This window comes from Lampetra planeri, unplaced genomic scaffold (genome assembly GCF_965212315.1).
Source record: "Lampetra planeri unplaced genomic scaffold, kcLamPlan1.2.h2 scaffold_254, whole genome shotgun sequence".
NCBI classification, from domain to species: Eukaryota; Metazoa; Chordata; class Hyperoartia; order Petromyzontiformes; family Petromyzontidae; genus Lampetra; species Lampetra planeri.
The window spans coordinates 77,796-101,220 of record NW_027615082.1 but is presented as its reverse complement, the minus strand read 5'-3'; the positions used below and the strand labels follow the sequence as shown (position 1 = coordinate 101,220).

General features: G+C 52.1%; 1 protein-coding gene across 1 annotated transcript; it reads left to right on the top strand.

Moving 5' to 3' along the window:
- The first annotated feature begins 10,738 nt into the window (after nt 1-10,738).
- On the top strand, nt 10,739-17,966 carry LOC144740647 (uncharacterized). The gene is made up of 2 exons (XM_078623442.1): nt 10,739-11,375; nt 16,101-17,966. Exons 1-2 carry the CDS (start codon nt 11,214-11,216, stop codon nt 16,950-16,952), a joined length of 1,014 nt encoding a protein of 337 aa, XP_078479568.1. The 5' UTR covers nt 10,739-11,213; the 3' UTR covers nt 16,953-17,966.
- Nucleotides 17,967-23,425: the final 5,459 nt, after the last annotated feature.

Below are 23,425 nucleotides of genomic sequence, written 5' to 3'. Positions count from 1 at the left end.
TGGTAGGAGGAGGTGGTAGAGTGAAGGTGGTGGTGGAGAGGTGGTGGTGGAGGTGGTGGAGGAGGAGGTGGTGGTGGAGGTGGAGGAGGTGGTGGTGGAGGTGGTGGAGGAGGAGGTGGTGGTGGTGGAGCAGGAGGAGGTGGTGGAGGTGGTGGTGAAGGTGGTGGAGGAGGTGGTGGTGAAGGTGGTGGTGGAGGTGGTGGAGGAGGAGGTGGTGGAGGAGGAGGTGGTGGTGGAGCAGGAGGAGGTGGAGGAGGTGGTGGATGAGGAGGAGGTGGTGGATGAGGAGTCGAGGTGAGAAAGACGCCGGCTACGATGGAGGAAGAGCGGAGAGTTGAGGAGAGGCGACTCTGTGAAGATGTGGTGAGGAGTTGGTGTGGTGAGTGACGGGGTGGGGTGGTGAGTGACGGGGTGGGGTGGTGAGTGACGGGGGTGGGGTGGTGAGGGGTGGGGTGGTGAGTGACGGTGGGTGGGTGGTGGTGGAGGGGTGGGTGTGGTGAGTGACGGGTGGGGTGGTGAGTGATGTGTGTGAGTGAGTGATGGTGTGTGTGTGAGTGATGGTGTGGTGAGTGACGGGTGGGTGTGAGGGATGGTGTGGTGAGTGAATTACGTTGTGTTATATGATGTTCGTATTTCGAGGGGGAGTCACCCCCTGGAGACCCCCACGGCCGCACTCATCTCTATTTCGCTTCTTCTCCGAGTTCGGGACGGAGGGACTCGACTCATTCACCATCCATCCTCCCTATCTTAATCATCTCCTCATCTCATCATCACATCACCCATCATCACCAACATCACACACATCACCACATCACACCACCACCACCATCACCACATCACCAACACCACCACACACACACATCACCCATCACCACTCACATCACACCATCACACACCCATCACCCACATCACCAACACCATCACCTCACACACACCATCACCACATCAACACCCTCACCACCATCACCACATCACATCACACCCACACACACCATCATCACACTCAACCATCACCTCACACCAACACCATCACTCACAACATCACCATCAACACTCACCACTCACATCATCACCATCACTCACATCATCACCATCACTCACATCACCATCATCACTCACATCATCACCATCACTCACATCACTATCATTACTCACATCATCACCATCACTCACATCATCACCATCACTCACATCATCACCATCATCATCACCACCACTCACATCACCATCATCACTCACATCATCACCATCACTCACATCATCACCAACACCATCACTCACATCATCACCATCACTCACATCATCACCAACACCATCTCTCACATCATCACCATCATCACTCACATCACCCTCATCACTCACATCACCATCATTACTCACATCATCACCATCACTCACATCATCACCATCACTCACATCACCATCATCACTCACATCATCACCATCACTCACATCATCACCATCACTCACATCATCACCATCACTCACATCATCACCACCATCACTCACATCATCACCATCATCACTCACATCACCATCATCACTCACATCATCACCATCACTCACATCATCACCACCATCACTCACATCATCACCATCATCACTCACATCACCCTCATCACTCACATCACCATCATTACTCACATCATCACCATCACTCACATCATCACCATCATCACTCACATCATCACCATCACTCACATCATCACCATCACTCACATCATCATCATTACTCACATCATCACCATCACTCACATCACCATCATCACTCACATCATCATCACCATCACTCACATCACCATCATTACTCACATCATCACCATCACTCACATCATCACCATCATCACTCACATCATCACCACCATCACTCACATCATCATCATTACTCACATCATCACCATCACTCACATCATCACCATCATCACTCACATCATCATCATTACTCACATCACCATCATCACTCACATCACCATCATTACTCACATCATCACCATCACTCACATCATCACCATCATCACTCACATCATCACCATCACTCACATCATCATCATTACTCACATCATCACCATCACTCACATCACCATCACTCACATCATCACCACCATCACTCACATCATCATCATCACTCACATCATCATCATCACTCACATCATCACCATCACTCACATCACCACCATCACTCACATCATCACCATCACTCACATCATCACCATCACTCACATCATCACCATCACTCACATCATCACTCACATCATCACCATCACCCACATCACTCACCATCATCACCCACATCATCACCACCATCACTCACTTCAACCCCTCCCACCCTCCGCAGTGTGGTGGTGCTACTGGGCGTAGCCGGCAACGTGGTCTCGCTAGCGAGCGCGCTCCGTCCCGAGGCCTCGCGTCGTCGGGGCCCCGTGGGGCCTCTCCTGGCCAGCCTGGCCGCCGCCAGCCTGGCCCTGCTGGGCCCCGCCTGCGTCGGGGTCGCGGCCAGGTGGACGGGGTCGTGGCGACTCGGGGAGGCCGCCTGCAGGTGAGACAGGAGAGTCGCACGCCGGCTCGGGCTTGGAGGAGGGGTTACCCGGGTAACCGCGGTGGATGGTGGCTAGGAGATGTTAACTACCTCGCCTGGTGTACAGGAGGTCGTGGGTCCGATCCCGACCCTGACGCCTGCTGCTGTAGATTTGGAGTTGACTGTGTCTCTCTCTCATCATCATCATCATGGTGGCTAGGAGATGTTAACTACCTCGCCTGGTCTACAGGAGGTCGTGGGTTCGATCCCGACCCTGACGCCTGCTGCTGTAGATTTGGAGTTTGCGTGTTTCTCTCTCATCGTCATCATCACGGTGGCTAGGAGATGTTAACTACCTCGCCTGGTGTACAGGAGGTCGTGGGTCCGATCCCGACCCTAACGCCTGCTGCTGCATATTTGGAGTTGACTGTGTCTCTCTCTCATCATCATCATCACGGTGGCTAGGAGATGTTAACTACCTCGCTTGGTCTACAGGAGGTCGTGGGTCCGATCCCGACCCTGATGCCTGCTGCTGTAGATTTGGAGTTTGCGTGTCTCTCTCTCTCATCATCATCATGGTGGCTAGGAGATGTTAACTACCTCGCCTGGTGTACAGGAGGTCGTGGGTCCGATCCCGACCCTGACGCCTGCTGCTGTAGATTTGGAGTTTGCGTGTCTCTCTCTCATCATCATCATCACGGTGGCTAGGAGATGTTAACTACCTCGCCTGGTGTACAGGAGGTCGTGGGTCCGATCCCGACCCTGACGCCTGCTGCTGTATATTTGGAGTTTGCGTGTTTCTCTCTCTCTCTCCGTGATCGCGTGGATTTTTCTCCGGGTCCTCCGTTTCCCCCCCCCCCTACACATTTACAATCAGCGTCACGCGTTCAGAGTATTTGGCTGCTGACGATGACGAAGCCGCCACTTGGTCGAGCTGTCATGTGCGATGGCCAGGGCCTCACCTGGTAAAGTAAAGCATCAAGTTTGAATAGTCCGTGCGTCCGCGTGCCTCGAGGTGTACACACGAGTCAACGAGCGGAGTGACGGCATTGACCGAGTCGGCAGTGATTGAAGAACACGAGCGAGTTGCACGTGGTCGGAGTACACGTGGGTGGAGTACACGTGGGTTGAGTACACGTGGGTGGAGTACACGTGGGTGGAGTACACGTGGTTGAGTACACGTGGGTGGAGTACACGTGGGTGGAGTACACGTGGGTGGAGTGCACGTGGGTGGAGTACACGTGGGTGGAGTGCACGTGGGTGGAGTACACGTGGGTGGAGTACACGTGGGTGGAGTACACGTGGTTGAGTACACGTGGGTGGAGTACACGTGGGTGGAGTACACGTGGGTGGAGTACACGTGGTTGAGTACACGTGGGTGGAGTACACGTGGGTGGAGTACACGTGGTTGAGTACACGTGGTGGAGTACACGTGGTTGAGGACACGTTGTTGGGGACACGTGGTTGGGGACACGTGGGTGGAGTACACGTGGGTGGAGTACACGTGGGTGGAGTACACGTGGTTGAGTACACGTGGGTGGAGTACACGTGGGTGGAGTACACGTGGGTGGAGTACACGTGGGTTGAGTACACGTGGGTGGAGTGCACGTGGGTGGAGTACACGTGGGTTGAGTACACGTGGGTGGAGTACACGTGGGTGGAGTACACGTGGGTTGAGTACACGTGGGTGGAGTACACGTGGGTTGAGTACACGTGGGTGGAGTACACGTGGTTGGGAACACGTGGTTGGGGACACGTGGTTGAGGACACGTGGTTGGGGACACGTGGTTGAGGACACGTGGTTGGGGACACGTGGTTGAGGACACGTGGTTGAGGACACGTGGTTGGGGACACGTGGTTGAGGACACGTGGTTGGGGACACGTGGTTGAGGACACGTGGTTGGGGACACGTGGTTGAGGACACGTGTTAATTTTAGAACTTTCGTGACTGCAGGAATTATTATTTGTTTCTTTCGGTTAAGTCACGTCTAAAGATAAAATAATAAATTAAATTAAATAATAGAATACGACGTTTCGATTGCTTGTGTTGCAATCGAAACGTCGTATTCTATTATTTAATTTAATTTATTATTTTATCTTTAGACGTGACTTAACCGAAAGAAACAAATAATGAGGACACGTGGTTGGGGACACGTGGGTGGAGTACACGTGGGTGGAGTACACGTGGGTGGAGTACACGTGGGTGGAGTACACGTGGGTGGAGTACACGTGGGTGGAGTACACGTGGGTGGAGTACACGTGGGTGGAGTACACGTGGTTGGGGACACGTGTGTGTGGGGAAGGGGAGTGATTCCCGCTCGCGGCCAACACCAGTGACGATTATCTGAACCGGTCCTGGGCCTCCCCTATGTCGACTCAGCCTCAAATGAGTACCCGGTGCGGTGTGTAAACATCGCCACTAGGGAGACAAAGGCGGCCGGGCGTGGTGCTGGCCACCCACCCCCTCGTGTGCCGTGCCGGCCTTCATAGGTGCTCGCTAACAGCACTTGCCCCTGCAGTCTTTGTCTTCTGTACAAGCGCGTACCAACAACAACAACCGTCATTCGCCACTAAGTGACGGTGACGTCACCACGACGCTTGTGCCAGGCCATGTGCACCCTGAGGCCACCGGAAGTGTCGAACGCCCGCTGGCAGGAGGTCACGTGGCAGACCCAGCAGGTGCCACGGGTCGACTGACCGAGATGACCGAGATGACTGGCTGATGCACCACCTGTGCCCCCTACTGTGCCAACTTGCTGTGCTTTAGCCACCCGGCGCTCCGCTCGTTGTTGTGAGCGTCGCTCCTCCGCCCTCCGTTGTTGCTGGAGGGCGACTGCCTCCAACTGCCCAGTAGCGTCCTTCACGAGCCTCCTCCACTGAGGCCGATCTTGACACCGCTGGTACCAGTCATCGCGCACAGACACACACACACGTGGTGTGAGTCGCACCCCCCATACACCCTCACCCCCACACCCCCTCACCCTCACCCCCCCACCCCCTACCCCCACCCCCACACCGCCTACCCCCCACCCCACACCCCCCACCCCCTCACCTCCACCCCCCACCCCCCCACCCCACACCCCCTACCCCCACCCCCCCCACCCCCCCAGGTCTGTGTTCGCCCTGCTGGTCGCAGGAGCTGCCGCCTCCCTGCTCACCACCGCCGCCATCAGCGCCGCGCGCCTCCGCGCGCTCAGCCGGGGCCCCTCCCGGGGGGGCCCCTCCCGGGGGGGGCCCTGTTGGGGGGGGCCCTGTCGAGGGGGGGGCTGTTGGGGGGGGTCCCGGGGGGAGTTTGGCGCCGCGGGGCTCACGGCCGGGGTCATCTGGGCCCTGGCGACATTGGCGGCCATCCCCGCCGCACTGGGGTTCACAGCCAGGGGGTTCGCGTACGGGACCCAGGTTCGACCCAGGGCTGGGGTGCGGTGTGGTGGTGGTGTGGTGATGGTGTGCGTGGTGTGGTGGTGTGCGTGGTTTGGTATGATGGTGTGGTGGTGGTGGTGTGGTGGTGGTGTGGTGGTGTGGTGGTGTGGTGGTGGTGTGCGTGGTGTGGTGTGATGGTGTGGTGGTGGTGTGGTGGTGGTGTGGTGGTGGTGTGATGGTGTGGTGGTGGTGTGCGTGGTGTGATGGTGTGGTGGTGGTGTGGTGGTGGTGTGCGTGGTGTGGTGGTGGTGTGCGTGGTGCTACAGGTGGTGGTGGTGTGCGTGGTGCTACAGGAGGTGGTGGTGGTGTGCGTGGTGGCGTTTCAGTTTTCAGTTTCATGTATTAGGTATAGGCCCTGTGAGCCATTCGGCTCTTGAATCGGGTGCAACCGCAACGAACAAAAAACTAAAACGCGAACAAGAAAACATCTTCGAGTGACGACGCGCAAACAGACAAATGCAGGAAAAAAACTGCAGAAACTTCCATAAGAAGCACCGTACACCAACGCTGTGTGCAAACATCACAGTGGTGGTGTGTGCCCTTGTCTGGTGCGAGCGATGGTGTGGTGGTCATGTGGTGGTGCTACAGGAGGTGGTGGTGGTGTGAGTGGTGGTTTGGTGGTCATGTGATGGTGCTACAGGAGGTGGTGGTGTGAGTGGTGGTTTGGTGGTCATGTGATGGTGCTACAGGAGGTGGTGGTGGTGTGAGTGGTGGTTTGGTGGTCATGTGATGGTGCTACAGGAGGTGGTGGTGTGAGTGGTGGTTTGGTGGTCATGTGATGGTGCTACAGGAGGTGGTGGTGTGAGTGGTGGTTTGGTGGTCATGTGGTGGTGCTACAGGAGGTGGTGGTGGTGTGAGTGGTGGTTTGGTGGTCATGTGATGGTGCTACAGGAGGTGGTGGTGTGAGTGGTGGTTTGGTGGTCATGTGATGGTGCTACAGGAGGTGGTGGTGGTGGTGTGAGTGGTGGTTTGGTGGTCATGTGGTGGTGCTACAGGAGGTGGTGGTGGTGGTGTGAGTGGTGGTTTGGTGGTCATGTGGTGGTGCTACAGGAGGTGGTGGTGGTGGTGTGAGTGGTGGTTTGGTGGTCATGTGATGGTGCTACAGGAGGTGGTGGTGTGAGTGGTGGTTTGGTGGTCATGTGATGGTGCTACAGGAGGTGGTGGTGGTGGTGTGAGTGGTGGTTTGGTGGTCATGTGGTGGTGCTACAGGAGGTGGTGGTGGTGGTGTGAGTGGTGGTTTGGTGGTCATGTGGTGGTGCTACAGGAGGTGGTGGTGTGAGTGGTGGTTTGGTGGGGTAAGGTGAAGGACGACCCTGCTTGGGCTGCAGTGCCTCAAATATTGGCAGAAGTCGCCACCCTTCTGAATGGGCGGCTGAGGTGCCATCTGTGGAGGAAATGCGAGGGGTGATCCGAAGTCTGAGAGCAGGAAAAGTGCCGGGCAGAGACGATCTCCAAAGCGCAATGCTGAGGGAGGGTGGCGTCTGTGCGCAGACTGACCTACATGACATCATTACAACTGTGTCTGGACCACTGGACAGGTTCTGCAGGATTGGAAGGTGCCTTGCACAGATTGTAAACACGAAAGAGGGCATCTTCTCGGTGTGCCGGGAAAGGTCCCGACAAGGATTACACTGGTCAACAAAAAAAAAAATTGTTTTTCTGGCCAGGACTTTTGCAGCTGTTTTAGACTAATTTCAAGGTGCTGATTCCAAATCCCGATCTCAGATTTGCTCTATCACATCTCATTTTTATGCTATCGGCATACCACATTTTCATTGATTTGACTGGAAATTAACTCTGTCACTTATGATTGCAAGTTGTTGCGAGTCAGTGACTGCTTTAGTGTTAAAATATGGTGCTGTGTTTTTAGGATGGTGTGTTTATAATATCATTTTATGTAGATATCCACATTTATTTAATATTTTTCTTCTGCAGTTTTTATTGAAAATGCAATATGTGATATCTCAAAAACCTGATGTGATAGACAAAAACTGATGCCAGATTTGGAATCAGCACCCCCCAAAATTACCTTAACACCGTTGGAATAGCTTATGCCAGAAAAAGTGTGTTGACCAGTGTTGTTCAACATCACCTTGCCAGGCACGCTGAGGAGAGGCTTGCGGAGCCCCAATATTTCAGACTAAGGGCGGTCCTGCACGGATGCCACATTCTCTGTCCGTTTGCTACAGCAGAAGTATACGGAATTCCAACAAAGACCTACATCTGTGCTTTATTCACCTGGTCAATGCCTATGACACCATAAAGAGGCCAGGGCTGTGGGCAATTCTTCGTGCTTTCGGAGTCCCTGACTCTTTGCGCACAATCTTTAAGGGCTTTCATGATGGTGGGCGGGCCCGGGTAAAGCTACGTGGCCAGGAGTCGGATACATTCCCTGTTCACTTTGGGGTGCGACAGGGATGTCCTCTGGCTCCCACATTATTTAAATAAGTATAACCCGTAAAAACAAAGTTTTTCACTATAAATCCTTTATATGCGTGGCAGCGAACTTAATTTAAAGGATTTAAAAATATATTCGCCTGTGGAGGACGCGGGGATCGATCCCGCGACCTTTGGCATGGGAAGCGAGGGCGCTACCAACTGCGCTACTCCGCCACGGCCTGTGGAGGGGTTAGGCTCTGGGCTCTTACACTCTGACGTTCAGCCAAAGCCATGAATGCGTTCTATTTGAATATATGTAAAATAATTTTTTCACGAAAATAAATTGTCACGCACAACGAGTCTGTGTGGAAAATGTCAGCTCGATTGGATCACGGGAAGTGGGTTAAAAAACGACCGAAAGATTTGCACGGTCCTAAGCAAGCAAGCAAGCACGCAAGCACGCAAGCAAGCACGTGAACTTAATATAAAGGATTTAAAAACAATTACCACGTACTTCGAGAAGCTTTCCATGGCTGTATCAGAGGAATTTCCATCGGGTACAGATATAATGGGAGGCTGATCGATGCCCGGGAGCGGTCCAGGGATGGCTCCCTATTGCTCAACCACGTTATGTATGCCGATGATCTGGTAATTGCTGCTCACTCAGAGGAGGAGTTGGAGACGCTGCTGCTGAAACTGGAATGTGCCACTAAGAGGTGGGGCCTTACCATCAGCCCCACCAAAACTAAGCACCTGCCTGGGTATTTTGTGCCACCAAACCCTCCACCCCCATCAGCTCCCCATTGGTGATGGGGCAGTTGTGGAGAGAGTGGAGAGTTTCCCATACCTGGGCAGTGTGCTCATGACCAGCTCCGGTTTGGCAGCAGAGGTCTCACTCCGAATCAGTCGAGCGGCATTATCTTTTCATCAGCTGCATAATGCTGTGTGGAAGCTACCTGGTCTGTCGCTCCACACGAAACTTCGGGTCTTCTCGGCCACAGTCATGCCCTCCCTTCTATACGCTTGTGAAACGTGGATCCCTCTAATGGAATATCTGCGCCGGTTAGAAACATTCAGCCTGGCCTGCCTACGATCCATCCTGGGTTTAACCAGGCTGGATTGTGTGAGGAGCTCACAAATCCTTGAAATATTTGGACACATTGCCATCAGTGAGCTCCGGCAGGCAAAGGCTGCATTGGCTGGGCCATGTAGCCCGCATGCCCAGCCACCGTATGCCCATTCAGCTTCTGTTTGGCCTTATAGACGGGGCTAAACGGGCACGGCACGGGCTGGAGAAGAGATGGAGTGACGTGGTACAGGAGGACGTGGAGCTGAGTGGACTTGCCGATGACTGGTACCAGCGGTGTCAAGATCGGCCTCTGTGGAGCAGGCTCGTGAAGGACGCTGCTACTGGGCAGTTGGAGGCAGTCGCCTTCTCGCAACAACGGAGGGCGGAGGGAGCGACGCTCACAACAACGAGCGGAGCGCCGGGTGGCTAAAGCACAGCAAGTTGGCACAGTAGGAGGTACAGCTGGTGCATCTACCAGTCATTTCAGTCAGCCGACACATGGCACCTGCTGGGTCTGTCCCGTGACCTCCTGGCAGCGAACCTTCGACATGCCACGTGGCCTCAAAGTGCACCTGGCCTGGCACAAGCGCCGTAGTGACGTCACTGTCACTTAGTTGCGAATGGCGGCTGTTGGTATTGGTGGTGGTGTGCACCCTGGTGTGGTGTGAGTGATGGTGTGGTGGTGTGAGTGATGATGTGGTGGTGTGAGTGATGGTGTGGTGGTGGTGTGTGGTGTTCCAGGAGGTGGTGGTGTGCACCCTGGTGTGGTGTGCATGATGGTGTGATGGTGTGAGTGATGGTGTGTGTGGTGTGGTGTGTGTGGTGGTGTGAGTGATGGTTTGTGTGGTGTGAGTGATGGTGTGTGTGGTGTGAGTGATTGTGTGTGGTGTGGTGTGAGTGATGGTGTGGTGTGAGTGGTGTGAGTGATGGTGTGGTGGTGTGTGTGATGGTGTGTGTGGTGTGTGTGGTGGTGTGAGTGATGGTTTGTGTGGTGTGAGTGATGGTGTGTGTGGTGTGAGTGATTGTGTGTGGTGTGGTGTGAGTGATGGTGTGGTGTGAGTGGTGTGGTGTGAGTGATGGCGTGGTGGTGTGAGTGATGGTGTGTGTGGTGTGGTGTGTGTGGTGGTGTGAGTGATGGTTTGTGTGGTGTGAGTGATGGTGTGTGTGGTGTGAGTGATTGTGTGTGGTGTGGTGTGAGTGATGGTGTGGTGTGAGTGGTGTGGTGTGTGTGGTGGTGTGAGTGGTGGTGTGAGTGATGGTGTGGTGGTGTGAGTGATGGTGTGGTGGTGGTGTGCTGGTGTGAGTGATGGTGTGGTGGTGTGAGTGGGGTGTGTGGTGGTGTGAGTGATGGTGTGTGGTGTGAGTGGTGGTATGGTGTGAGTGATGGTGGTGTGAGTGGTGTGGTGGTGTGAGTGGTGGTATGAGTGATGGTGTGGTGGTGTGAGTTATGGTGTGGTGGTGTGTGATGGTGTGGTGGTGTGAGTTATGGTGTGGTGGTGTGTGATGGTGTGGTGGTGTGCGTGATGGTGTGGTGGTGTGAGCGATGGTGTGGTGGTGTAAGTGGTGGTGTGAGTGATGGTGTGGTGGTGGTGTGCGGTGTTCCAGGAGGTGGTGGTGTGCACCCTGGTGTGGTGTGTGTGATGGTGTGGTGGTGGTGTGTGGTGGTGTGAGTGATGGTGTGTGTGGTGGTGTGAGTGATGGTGTGGTGGTGTGAGTGATGTGTGGTGGTGGTGTGCGGTGTTCCGGGAGGTGGTGGTGTGCACCCTGGTGTGGTGTGCGTGATGGTGTGAGTGATGGTGTGAGTGGTGGTGGTGTGTGGTGGTGTGAGTGATGGTGTGGTGGTGGTGGTGTGCGGTGTTCCAGGAGGTGGTGGTGTGCACCCTGGTGTGGCCGGGCCGTGGCGGCTCACTGAGCTGGGTCTCCTCCATGTTCGTGTTGCTGCTCTTGCTGCCAGCGATGGTCATGGCAGCCAGCCACGGCCGCATCATACAGGTGATGCCATCAACATCTCATCATCATCATCGCCATCAACATCTACACCAACATCATCGCCATCTACACCATCAACATCTACACCATCAACAACATCTACACCATCAACAACATCTACACCATCAACAACATCAACAACATCTACACCATCAACAACATCAACAACATCTACACCATCAACAACATCAGCAACATCTACACCAACATTATCGCCATCTACAGCATCAACGTCGACACCATCAACAACATCTACACCATCAACAACATCAACAACATCAACAACATCTACACCAACATCATCGCCATCTACACCATCAACATCTACACCATCAACAACATCGATGCCAACATCATCAACATCTACATCAACATCTACACCAACATCATCATCATCATCTACACCATCAACAACATCTACTCCAACATTATCACCATCAACATCTACACCATCAACATCTACACCAACATCACCAACATCTACACCATCAACATCATCTATGCCAACATCATCAACATCTACATCATCAACATCTACACCAACATCTACACCATCAACAACATCAACATCTAAACCAACATCATTACCATCTACACCATCAACTACATCTACACCAACATCATCGTCATTTACAACATCACATTCTACACCAACATTATCAACATCTACACCATCAACATCTACACCATCAACATATACACCAACATCATTGGCATCTACAACAACGACATCTCCATCATCATCACCATCAACAACGCCATCTATACCAACATCATCATCGCCACCAACAAACATCAACATCGAGACCGCCACCACCAACATTATCGATGTCGACACCATCATCACCAACACCAATATTATAATGATCAACTATACACTAACAAAAAGACTGACAGAGATAGGATATTGGCACTAGAAATACATCGCTACAGGCAGATACCGCATCTAAGCTGGACTCAAATAAGAGTGACCAACGTAGAAGAAAGACGTCACACCACAGACGAAGAAGAAGAAGCCGTCCTGATGACGATGCAGGCTACGATGAGAAGGAAACTGCTTGGACACGTGTGTAGGGGCGGACAACAACAACAAAAACAATGTATTTGTTGTTTCGATGTAAAGCTTTCGTGACTGCAGGGATTCATCTTCTCGGTTCTTTCGGTAAAGTCACGTAGAAGGGAAATAATAAAATAATAAAAATAAAACATAATAAAATAATTCTCACGACGTTTCGGCTACAACGCAAGCAGCCGTCCTCAGGTGAGAAAAAAAGAATACGTGAGAATTATTTTATTATGTTTCATTTGTATTATTTTATTATTTCCCTTCTACGTGACTTTACCGAAAGAACCAAGAAGATGTATTTGTTGTTGTTGGTGTTCGGAAAAGTGGAAGGAACAAGAACGGGAGGAAGACCGAACAGAGAATGGCCTGACAACGACGACATCATCATCATCATCGTCAGAGATCGGTGACAGCAAGATTGCGGTGCACTAATTGAGATGCCAATTCGCGTTTTTACCCCTTTCTGGCAATCAGACGGGAGGTGTTTAGATGTTCAAACACCAAACAAAATAGACAGCGGCCTTCTTCATGGCCTACTAGTCCCAGAAGGATGCTGCTTCTGGTGTAGGCCAATCAGCAGAGGTCGCAAACGGGTTTTGATTCCTTACCCGTACCCGTACCCAGCCGCACCAGGGTCGCAAATGGGTACCCGTACCCTACCCGATACCCGGTTACCCGTACCCGGCCGGGTACAGGTACCCGTTCCCTACCCGTACCCTACCCTACCCGAAATGAGTGACAAACGGTGACTCACCAGTGACTCACGGCCTACCCGTACCCGTACCCGGCCGCACCAGGGTCGCAAACGGCTACCCGTACCCGGCCGGGTACGGGTAGCCGGGTATCGGGTAGGGTACGGGTATCAGGTACCCGGTTGCGACCTCTGCCAATCAGTCTCAAAGACAATGCCGTCTCTTATCACCAGAGCATGCTTTGTTTGCTGTGTGTGGTTATTGCAGAACTTGATTCCTCGCAGAAGGTTTCTATTTGGTACATCTTAACACAACTCCTGTTATGACACGCTTTTATTTAACTCACTCTGTCTGTTGTTGTTGTTGTTGTCGTATCCTCAAATCTTGTAACTCAATTCTAACCCACTTCCCAATGTGGTATCGACTGTATACTTGGTATACTTGTGTCATACTGATGACAATACTATATTATATTAAAAACAATTTTACTAATATTTTTAAACATTCTTTTTTCTATGTTATGTTTCGGCTTGTGTCTAATTGTACACGCTCAACTCACGTTGGCTGTAAATCACCTTGGCCCCTTACATTGTGGCAAGCTTCAGGGCCACTTTCTCGAGTTCTGCCATTACGAGTAGGGTACATTTCATTAAAGCGTGTTTTTCATAAAAGATATTTTAAAATATTACTTATTTTATTGCCAAAAAGGGTAAATACCTATTCTTATTTTTAAATCCTTTATATTAAGTTCACTTGCTTGCGTGCTTACGACCGTGCAAATCTTTCGGTCGTTTTTTAACCCACTTCCCGTGATCCAATCGAGCTGACATTTTGCACACAGACTCGTTGTGCGTGACAATTAATTTTCGTGAAAATTTTTTTCCAAAATTTTACACTTTTTAGGAAAAAATAAATTATATTTAATTACCAATTGCTTAATGGTGGCAGGCAATCATCTGACCCATAGGTGGCAGCCATCTCAAGCCAGAGGACGAGAGGACTCTAGCCGCCACGCATATAAAGGATTTATAGTGAAAAACTTTGTTTTTACGGGTTAATTTTTTCATACTTTGATGCTGGCAACAAAAGGTTCCCATGGTACTTGATCCATCTTTGCACTTCAAGACAGAGAGGAAAGTGGAAACAGCAAATGACGAAATGTGCAGTGGACACACCTACGACAGGGCTTTCTCGCCCATGGATCGCAATGACGATGATACCATCATGAACAATAACAATACGGGTTAACACGTGGTAGGCTTTCGCGACCAATATCATCCACAATAGAGGTGTTTTTGGGTTAGATCGCATACATATACTTTAAAAAACGCCACTACTCAGATTGTAAATGTTGTGGCTTGGCTCTCCAACACACCGGTGTGCTGTACTAGTACACTACACTATACACTACACTATACACTACACTACTATACACTACACTACTATACACTACACTAAACTCTACACTTATGCACTGCACTACACTCTACACTACGCACTAGTGCTGTACTAGTGATGAATCGGCCACGTTCTGTTTACGTGACAACCCTTTCTAGTTGGCTGTGTCGGGTGATTTTAACGACAGATCTAACCCAAAAAAACTTCTATTATAAATCACAATGCAGTATCACCAACGACATCAACAAAACCATTGCTAACTCAGATCAACCCTTCCACTCCTTTAAAATGCCTTCAATTGCCTTGGCAAACGTTGAACACCGCAGGTACTCGTTCTGCCGCACGGCAAGAAGGGCCTGGGTTCGATTCCCGACTCTGGGTTGACGTTATTGCCCCCTTCGTCTTGGTAACTTTCGGTAAAGTCACGTAGAAGGGAAATAATAAAATAATAAAAATGAAACATGATAAAATAATTCTCACGACGTTTCGGCCACAACGCAAGCAGCCGTCCTCAGGTGAAGAACAGCGTCTGTCGGAAAGACAGCGTCTGAATGAAACACCACCAGGCTTGGCAGCGTATATTTAAGCTGGGTTGGAGGGGGAAGAGCGCCTTGACAAAATAATTTGCATATCAAGAGGAATTCAGCATATTTATGGGAAATGCAGATATGCGATTAAGTTATTGCCCCCTGTTCTGTTACGAGTGTGTGAGACTGGGCCTTTACAGGTGCTCGTTAATCAGAATAATTCATTTCTTAGGAACCTTCCACGAACTGTGACTAACAGACTGTCGCTCCAACAGTCTGTTAAAGGCTACACAGGCGATCTGTGTCTTCGTGCGAGTGGAGTTTGTAGGTGATCTCACTCCCCCTGTTCAGCGATGGGTTTCCTCCGGGTTCTCTGATTCCCTCCCACAGCTAAAACCACACACACTGTGGAACTGCCACTGGCCAAACTGCATCTCAATCTCAGGAGCGCTGCCGTGGAGAGGTGTTACCTCCAATGCCTGGAATACAGGATGTCGTGGGTTCGACCCCGACCCTGACGCCTGCTGCTGTAGATTTGGAGTTTGCGTGTCTCTCTCATCATCATCATCATCACGGTGGCTAGGATATGTTAACTACCTCGCCTGGTCTACAGGAGGTCGTGGGTTTGATCCTGACCCTGACGCCTGCTGCTGCTGTATATTTGGAGTTTGTATATCACTCTCCCCGTGGTCGCGTTGATCTTTCTCCAGATCCTCTGGTTTTACCCCTCCACATTTAGAACCAACATCACACGTTTAAGAGTATTTGTCTGCTATGAATTTGCACGTGATAAGCCACTTCGTTGATCTGTCATTTGTGGTCAAGTCGCTTCTAAAAAAAGAGCTACACAACTCAATGGACCTTACCTGGTAAAAGAAAAAAGAAAATTAAATTTCAACGCTGTAAGATTACCTGCATATCACTCGGAATCAGAATCTCAATTTTTCCGGGATAAATCCGATGAGTTACGAAGCTCGTTTTCACAGCTGTCTAGAAGGGATCACACAGCAGGGCCCTCCTGACCACCGCCCTCTGACCCCCCCAGGTTTTAAGATCAAACCGCGCACGCCTCAATCGCCCCCCTGGTGCCCCCTCCACCGCCCGCACCCTGGAGGGCGTTTTGGGAGAGGGGCCGGCGGCCGGCAGCTACCTGGAGGCCCCCCGAGACACCGAGGACCCCGAAGCACCAGGGCCACTCCCCGGCTCTCCGGCGGGGTTCGCGGTGGCGGCCATAACGAGGGCCTTCACTCGGGATCCTGCAGCCCACGGCGACGACCGTCATCGCCGTCGCCGCCGTCGTCGGTGGAGGTGGTGGAGGTGGAACAGGAGGGAGACAGGGGGCACTCGGGGGACCCCCGTGCCTCCCCGCGAACGCCGCCTCCGTGTCACGCTCTGCGTCCTCCTGCTGGCCTTCGGCCTGTCGTGGGGGCCGCTCTTCGCCGTCATGTGGGTGGTGGAGGCCGACGTGGCCGCGGGGCCGCGCGGGGACGTGGGGGGCGGTCCCCAGGGAGACGAGCGGAGCGAGGGGCTCATGCTCACGTCCACGGCCTTCGTGTGGGCCCTCATCGCCTGCCTGGCCGGGGCTGCCGCTAACCCCTGGCTCTACGGGAACCTCCGCTCGCGGCTGTGCGGGCCTGGAGCCCTGCGGCCCCCTTCCTGCTGTCGCTGCCAACGCTCACGCGAGACGGACGACCCGGAGCGAGACTCCCACCACGGCTCCCGGATCCGAATAGCTCCAGCGGCGACGGTGCCAGCGATGCCGACCCCGCGCGGAGAGGGAGGAGCCGGGGGCTCGCAGGATGCCCCCTGGCCTTGGGGACCAACGGCCGCCCCCGTCCCCCAAACTTGGCCCCCCCATGGGGAAGAGAGCGGCGTTACGCTGGAGCTGTCGGTGTGAAAGGAGGGCGGCTGCCCCCAGCCGCCCCCCGCGTGCCAAACCACGTCCAGTGGCACGTCTCCTCTCATCTTATTTTATGTTTATACAAAGCACCTTGGACTTGGAGAAGGCGTATGACCATGTTCTTCGGAATGTCTTGTGGGAGGCGCTGCGGGAGTATTGATGTACCGGTGCCGCTTTTATTTGCTATCCGGTCCCTCTATTCCGAGAGAGAACGAGAGCTGTGTCCATACTCTTGGTGTTAAATCAAATTCTTTCACTGTGGGCGTCTTGTCGACACTCCTGTCTTGTTGACGCTCCTGTCTTGTTGACGCTCCTGTCTTGTTGATACTCCTGTCTTGTTGACATTCCTGTTCGTGAGTTTCTTGGACAGGATATCAAGGCGCAGCCGTGGTATTGAGAGTATCCAGTACAGGGGGCATGGAGGTCGCATTGCAACTTTTTGCAGATGACGTTGTTTCCTCTTTGCCTCGTCAGGATGTGATCTCCAGCGGGCACTTGCACGGTTTGATGCCGAGTGCGAAGCGGCTGGGGTGAGGATCAGGACCTCCAAATCTGAGGTCACGGTTCACTCCCAGGAGATGGTTGAATGTGCTCTCCAGGCGAGAGGGGAACAGCTGCCCCTAGTGGAGGAGTTTAAGTACCTCGGGGTCTCTTTCGCGAGTGACGGCAAGTGGGAGCGAGAGATCGGCCGGTGGGTCGGTGCGACGGCTGGAGTGATGCGGGCGCTGCGCTGTTTCGCGGTAGTGAAGCAGGAGCTGAGTTCTCGAACAAAGCTCTCCGTTTACAGGTCGAGCGACATTTCCAACCTCACCTATGGTCATGAGCTTTGGGTAATGACCAAATAGATGAGATGACGGTACAAGGAGCCAAAAACACATTCCTGCGGAGGGAGCTGGTAGGAACGTTGGGTTGCTCGGTCAATGGCCAGGGTCAACGGCGGCGTGGTGTATTCCGCAAATATGCCCGACTGTGAGGGCGGGCACAAGCCGGCGTGAGTAGGTTAAACGTTGAGTTTTATAAGGGCACCACGGGGTGACCAGCCCCTCCCCACCCAGCCCCTCCCCACCCAGCCCCTCTCCACCCAGCCCCTCCCCACCCAGCCCCACCCTCCCCACCCAGCCCCTCCCTCCCCACCCAGCCCCTCCCTGCACGACGGACACAATAATCCCCTGTGGGCTGGTGTAACCATGAGGTTCCTACCAGTATGAGGTTTCTCTGCAGGGTTGCCAGGCTCACCCTCCGTGGTCGAGTGAGGAGCTCTGTAATCCGCGAGAGCCTCAGAATCGAGCCGCTGCTCCTCTGGGTCGAAAGGAGCCAGTTGAAGTGGCTCGGGCACCTGGTTAGGATGCCCCCCCCCGTAGACTCCCGCTGGAACTCTACCAGGCACGTCCCACTGGGCGAAGACCCCGGGGTCGGCCCAGTACACGCTGGCTGGCGGGACTATGTCGCTTGGCTGGCCTGGGAATGCCTGGGAATTCCCCAGTAAGAGCTGGAGTCTGTCGACAGGGAAAGGGATGTCTGGACTGCCCTACTCAACATGCTGCCGCCGCGACCCTCACCAGGACAAGCAGATTGAGAAACGAATGAACAGGTCGCCTCAGTTTAACACGTAGGCTTTCGCCCACCAATATCTATAATATCGTTTTTTTGGGTTAGATCACATAAATATAAATGCGTCGTTAAACCCGTCACCACCTGACAGCCAATTAGTAAGGTTTGTCACGTAAACAGAACATGCCAATTCGTTACTACAGCACACCGGTTTTGTGTTGGAGAGCAAATCCACATTTACAATCTGGGTACGACGTTCCACCAGTAATTAGAAACTAGCATCATCAGGCGGACAGACAAATGTGTGCGATCTAACCCAAAAAAAACTATTATAGAGCACCTTAGCTCAAAGGCGCTTTACGTATAATTTTAAAAAGCGGTAAAAAAACTAGAGAAGTTTATTCCAGTGGTAGGGCCCAAGGAGAGAGAAAGGTGGCTGAGGCCTACTCCAGGCTGAGGCCTACCCCAGGCTGTGATCTACTCCAGGCTGTGATGTACTTCAGACTGTGATCTACTCCAGACTGTGATCTACTCCAGACTGTGATCTACTCCAGACTGTGATCTACTTCAGGCTGTGATCTACTCCAGGCTGTGATCTACTCCAGACTGTGATCTACTCCAGGCTGTGATCTACTCCAGACTGTGATCTACTACAGACTGTGATCTACTCCAGACTGTGATCTACTTCAGGCTGTGATCTACTCCAGGCTGTGATCTACTACAGACTGTGATCTACTCCAGGCTGTGATCTACTCCAGACTGTGATCTACTCCAGACTGTGATCTACTACAGACTGTGATCTACTCCAGACTGTGATCTACTCCAGACTGTGATCTACTCCAGGCTGTGATCTACTACAGACTGTGATCTACTCCAGGCTGTGATCTACTCCAGACTGTGATCTACTCCAGGCTGTGATCTACTACAGACTGTGATCTACTCCAGGCTGTGATCTACTCCAGGCTGTGATCTACTCCAGACTGTGATCTACTCCAGGCTGTGATCTACTACAGACTGTGATCTACTCCAGACTGTGATCTACTCCAGACTGTGATCTACTCCAGGCTGTGATCTACTCCAGGCTGTGATCTACTCCAGACTGTGATCTACTCCAGATTGTGATCTACTCCAGGCTGTGATCTACTCCAGACTGTGATCTACTCCAGGCTGTGATCTACTCCAGACTGTGATCTACTCCAGATTGTGATCTACTCCAGGCTGTGATCTAATCCAGACTGTGATCTACTCCAGACTGTGATCTACTCCAGACTGTGATCTACTCCAGACTGTGATCTACTCCAGGCTGTGATCTACTCCAGACTGTGATCTACTCCAGACTGTGATCTACTCCAGACTGTGATCTACTCCAGGTTGTGATCTACTCCAGGCTGTGATCTACTCCAGACTGTGATCTACTCCAGACTGTGATCTACTCCAGGCTGTGATCTACTCCAGACTGTGATCTACTCCAGACTGTGATCTACTCCAGGCTGTGATCTACTCCAGACTGTGATCTACTTCAGACTGTGATCTACTCCAGACTGTGATCTACTCCAGGCTGTGATCTACTCCAGACTGTGATCTACTCCAGACTGTGATCTACTCCAGACTGTGATCTACTCCAGGCTGTGATCTACTCCAGACTGTGATCTACTCCAGACTGTGATCTACTCCAGGCTGTGATCTACTCCAGGCTGTGATCTACTCCAGGCTGTGATCTACTCCAGGCTGTGATCTACTCCAGACTGTGATCTACTACAGGCTGTGATCTACTCCAGGCTGTGATCTACTCCAGGCTGTGATCTACTCCAGGCTGTGATCTACTCCAGACTGTGATCTACTCCAGGCTGTGATCTACTCCAGGCTGTGATCTACTACAGGCTGTGATCTACTACAGGCTGTGATCTACTCCAGACTGTGATCTACTACAGACTGTGATCTACTCCAGGCTGTGATCTACTCCAGACTGTGATCTACTCCAGGCTGTGATCTACTCCAGGCTGTGATCTACTCCAGACTGTGATCTACTCCAGGCTGTGATCTACTCCAGACTGTGATCTACTCCAGACTGTGATCTACTCCAGACTGTGATCTACTCCAGGCTGTGATCTACTCCAGACTGTGATCTACTCCAGACTGTGATCTACTCCAGGCTGTGATCTACTCCAGACTGTGATCTACTCCAGACTGTGATCTACTCCAGACTGTGATCTACTCCAGACTGTGATCTACTCCAGACTGTGATCTACTCCAGGCTGTGATCTACTCCAGGCTGTGATCTACTCCAGGCTGTGATCTACTCCAGACTGTGATCTACTCCAGGTTGTGATCTACTACAGACTGTGATCTACTCCAGACTGTGATCTACTCCAGACTGTGATCTACTCCAGACTGTGATCTACTCCAGACTGTGATCTACTCCAGACTGTGATCTACTCCAGGCTGTGATCTACTCCAGGCTGTGATCTACTCCAGGCTGTGATCTACTCCAGACTGTGATCTACTCCAGACTGTGATCTACTCCAGGCTGTGATCTACTCCAGGCTGTGATCTACTCCAGGCTGTGATCTACTCCAGGTTGTGATCTACTCCAGACTGTGATCTACTACAGGCTGTGATCTACTCCAGGCTGTGATCTACTCCAGGTTGTGATCTACTCCAGGCTGTGATCTACTCCAGGCTGTGATCTACTCCAGGCTGTGATCTACTCCAGACTGTGATCTACTCCAGGCTGTGATCTACTCCAGACTGTGATCTACTCCAGACTGTGATCTACTCCAGGCTGTGATCTACTCCAGACTGTGATCTACTCCAGGCTGTGATCTACTACAGACTGTGATCTACTCCAGCCTGTGATCTACTCCAGGCTGTGATCTACTCCAGGCTGTGATCTACTCCAGACTGTGATCTACTCCAGGCTGTGATCTACTCCAGGCTGTGATCTACTCCAGGCTGTGATCTACTCCAGACTGTGATCTACTCCAGACTGTGATCTACTCCAGACTGTGATCTACTCCAGGCTGTGATCTACTCCAGACTGTGATCTACTCCAGACTGTGATCTACTCCAGGCTGTGATCTACTCCAGGCTGAGGCCTACTCCAGGCTGAGGCCTACTCCAGGCTGAGGCCTACTCCAGGCTGTGGCCGACTCAATGCTACATTGCCACCTTGGGGACTTTGCCACAAAATCACCTGAACGATGCCAAATACTCACTCGCAAAGTCCTCTTTTTGAGAAGGGACCTGACCACAAGTGATTGCTCAATGACGTGTCTTATCATGTGTAAATGTATAGGAGCAGCCAAATAATCTAAGCACATGTTGATTATAAATGTGGGGGGGGGGGGGGGACGGAGGAGCCGGAGAAAACTCCACACGACCACGGGGAGAGACCAAGCAAACTCCTAATATACAGGCATCTTCGAGGTCGGGATCGAACCCACGACCTCCCGTGTACCAGGTGAGGAAATTAACATCTCGCCACTGTGTCACGCAGACAATCCGCCTCCCCCTCCACACATCTGAACCGTGTTGATAGGTTGAACACTGCCCCACTGACTCTTTGGCTCACGTGTTTAAAAAGCAGTTGTACATATAAAGGATCGTTTGAATGAAATTGCCAATGAACATTTAAGATTCGAATGATAATATTATTGTACAAGACACTATAACAACGAGACAAATAATCCCTGGATAGCCTTTACTGGGCTGTTGGGACAAGTGATGTTCGTGAGCACCTATACATGGGGTGGGTGGGTGGCCAGCAACACCACGCCTGGCTCCCTTCGACTCCCCAGTGGCGTCGTTTACACACACTGCACAAAGTACTCATTTGAGGCTTAGTCGACCTAGGGGAGGGCCCAGGATATTCGTCCGTGGTGTTCACGGTGGTGGCGGCCGTGAGCGGAAATCGAACTCATAGACTCCCCATGGACTCACATAGAGACCCACAGACTCCCCATGGACTCACACAGAGACTCATAGACTCAAATAGAGACACATGGACTCACATAGAGACCCACAGACTCCCCATGGACTCACACAGAGACTCATAGACTCAAATAGAGACCCATGGACTCACATAGAGACCCACAGACTCCCCATGGACTCACACAGAGACTCATAGACTCAAATAGAGACCCATGGACTCACATAGAGACCCAGACTCCCCATGGACTCACATAGAGACTCACAGACTCCCCATGGACTCACATAGAGACTCACAGACTCCCCATGGACTCACACAGAGACCCACAGACTCCCCATGGACTCACACAGAGACTCATAGACTCAAATAGAGACCCATGGACTCACATAGAGACCCACAGACTCCCCATGGACTCACATAGAGACTCACAGACTACCCATGGACTCACACAGAGACCCACAGACTCCCCATGGACTCATACAGAGACTCATAGACTCAAATAGAGACCCATGGACTCACATAGAGACCCACAGACTCCCCATGGACTCACACAGAGACTCATAGACTCAAATAGAGACCCATGGACTTGCAAAGAGACTCCATAGAGTCACGTAGAGACCCATAGACCTGTAGCCTCTGATAAGAGACTCATGGGCTCGCATGGATACTCAAAGCCTCACAGAAGCCCGAAAGGTTTGAGATCCATAGAGTCAGGTAGAGACTCACATACTTAACATCGAGATCCATGGACTCACATAGAGGGCCAGAGTGGAATCATAATCCACATCTTGATTTGAAGCTTTCGTGACTGCAGGAATCCATACTCTTTGGTTCTTTCGGTAAAGTCCACGTGGGTAGAAAATAATAGATCACGACGTTTCGATCACGACAAAAGCGCCCGTCATCACGTGATACGATCGCAGCAGGGAAACAGATGCCATGAAAAGAGGCTATAGAGGTAGGACACGTGGGCGGGGCTAGAGATGGGAGC

Bases quoted from the DNA above. Each gene is read 5' to 3' on its own strand.
- LOC144740647 (XM_078623442.1), top strand. From the start codon at position 11,214: ATGGTGTGGTGGTGGTGGTGTGCGGTGTTCCAGGAGGTGGTGGTGTGC. The intron at 11,376-16,100 runs GTGATGCCATCA...TGACCCCCCCAG, and splicing joins GCCACGGCCGCATCATACAG to GTTTTAAGATCAAACCGCGC.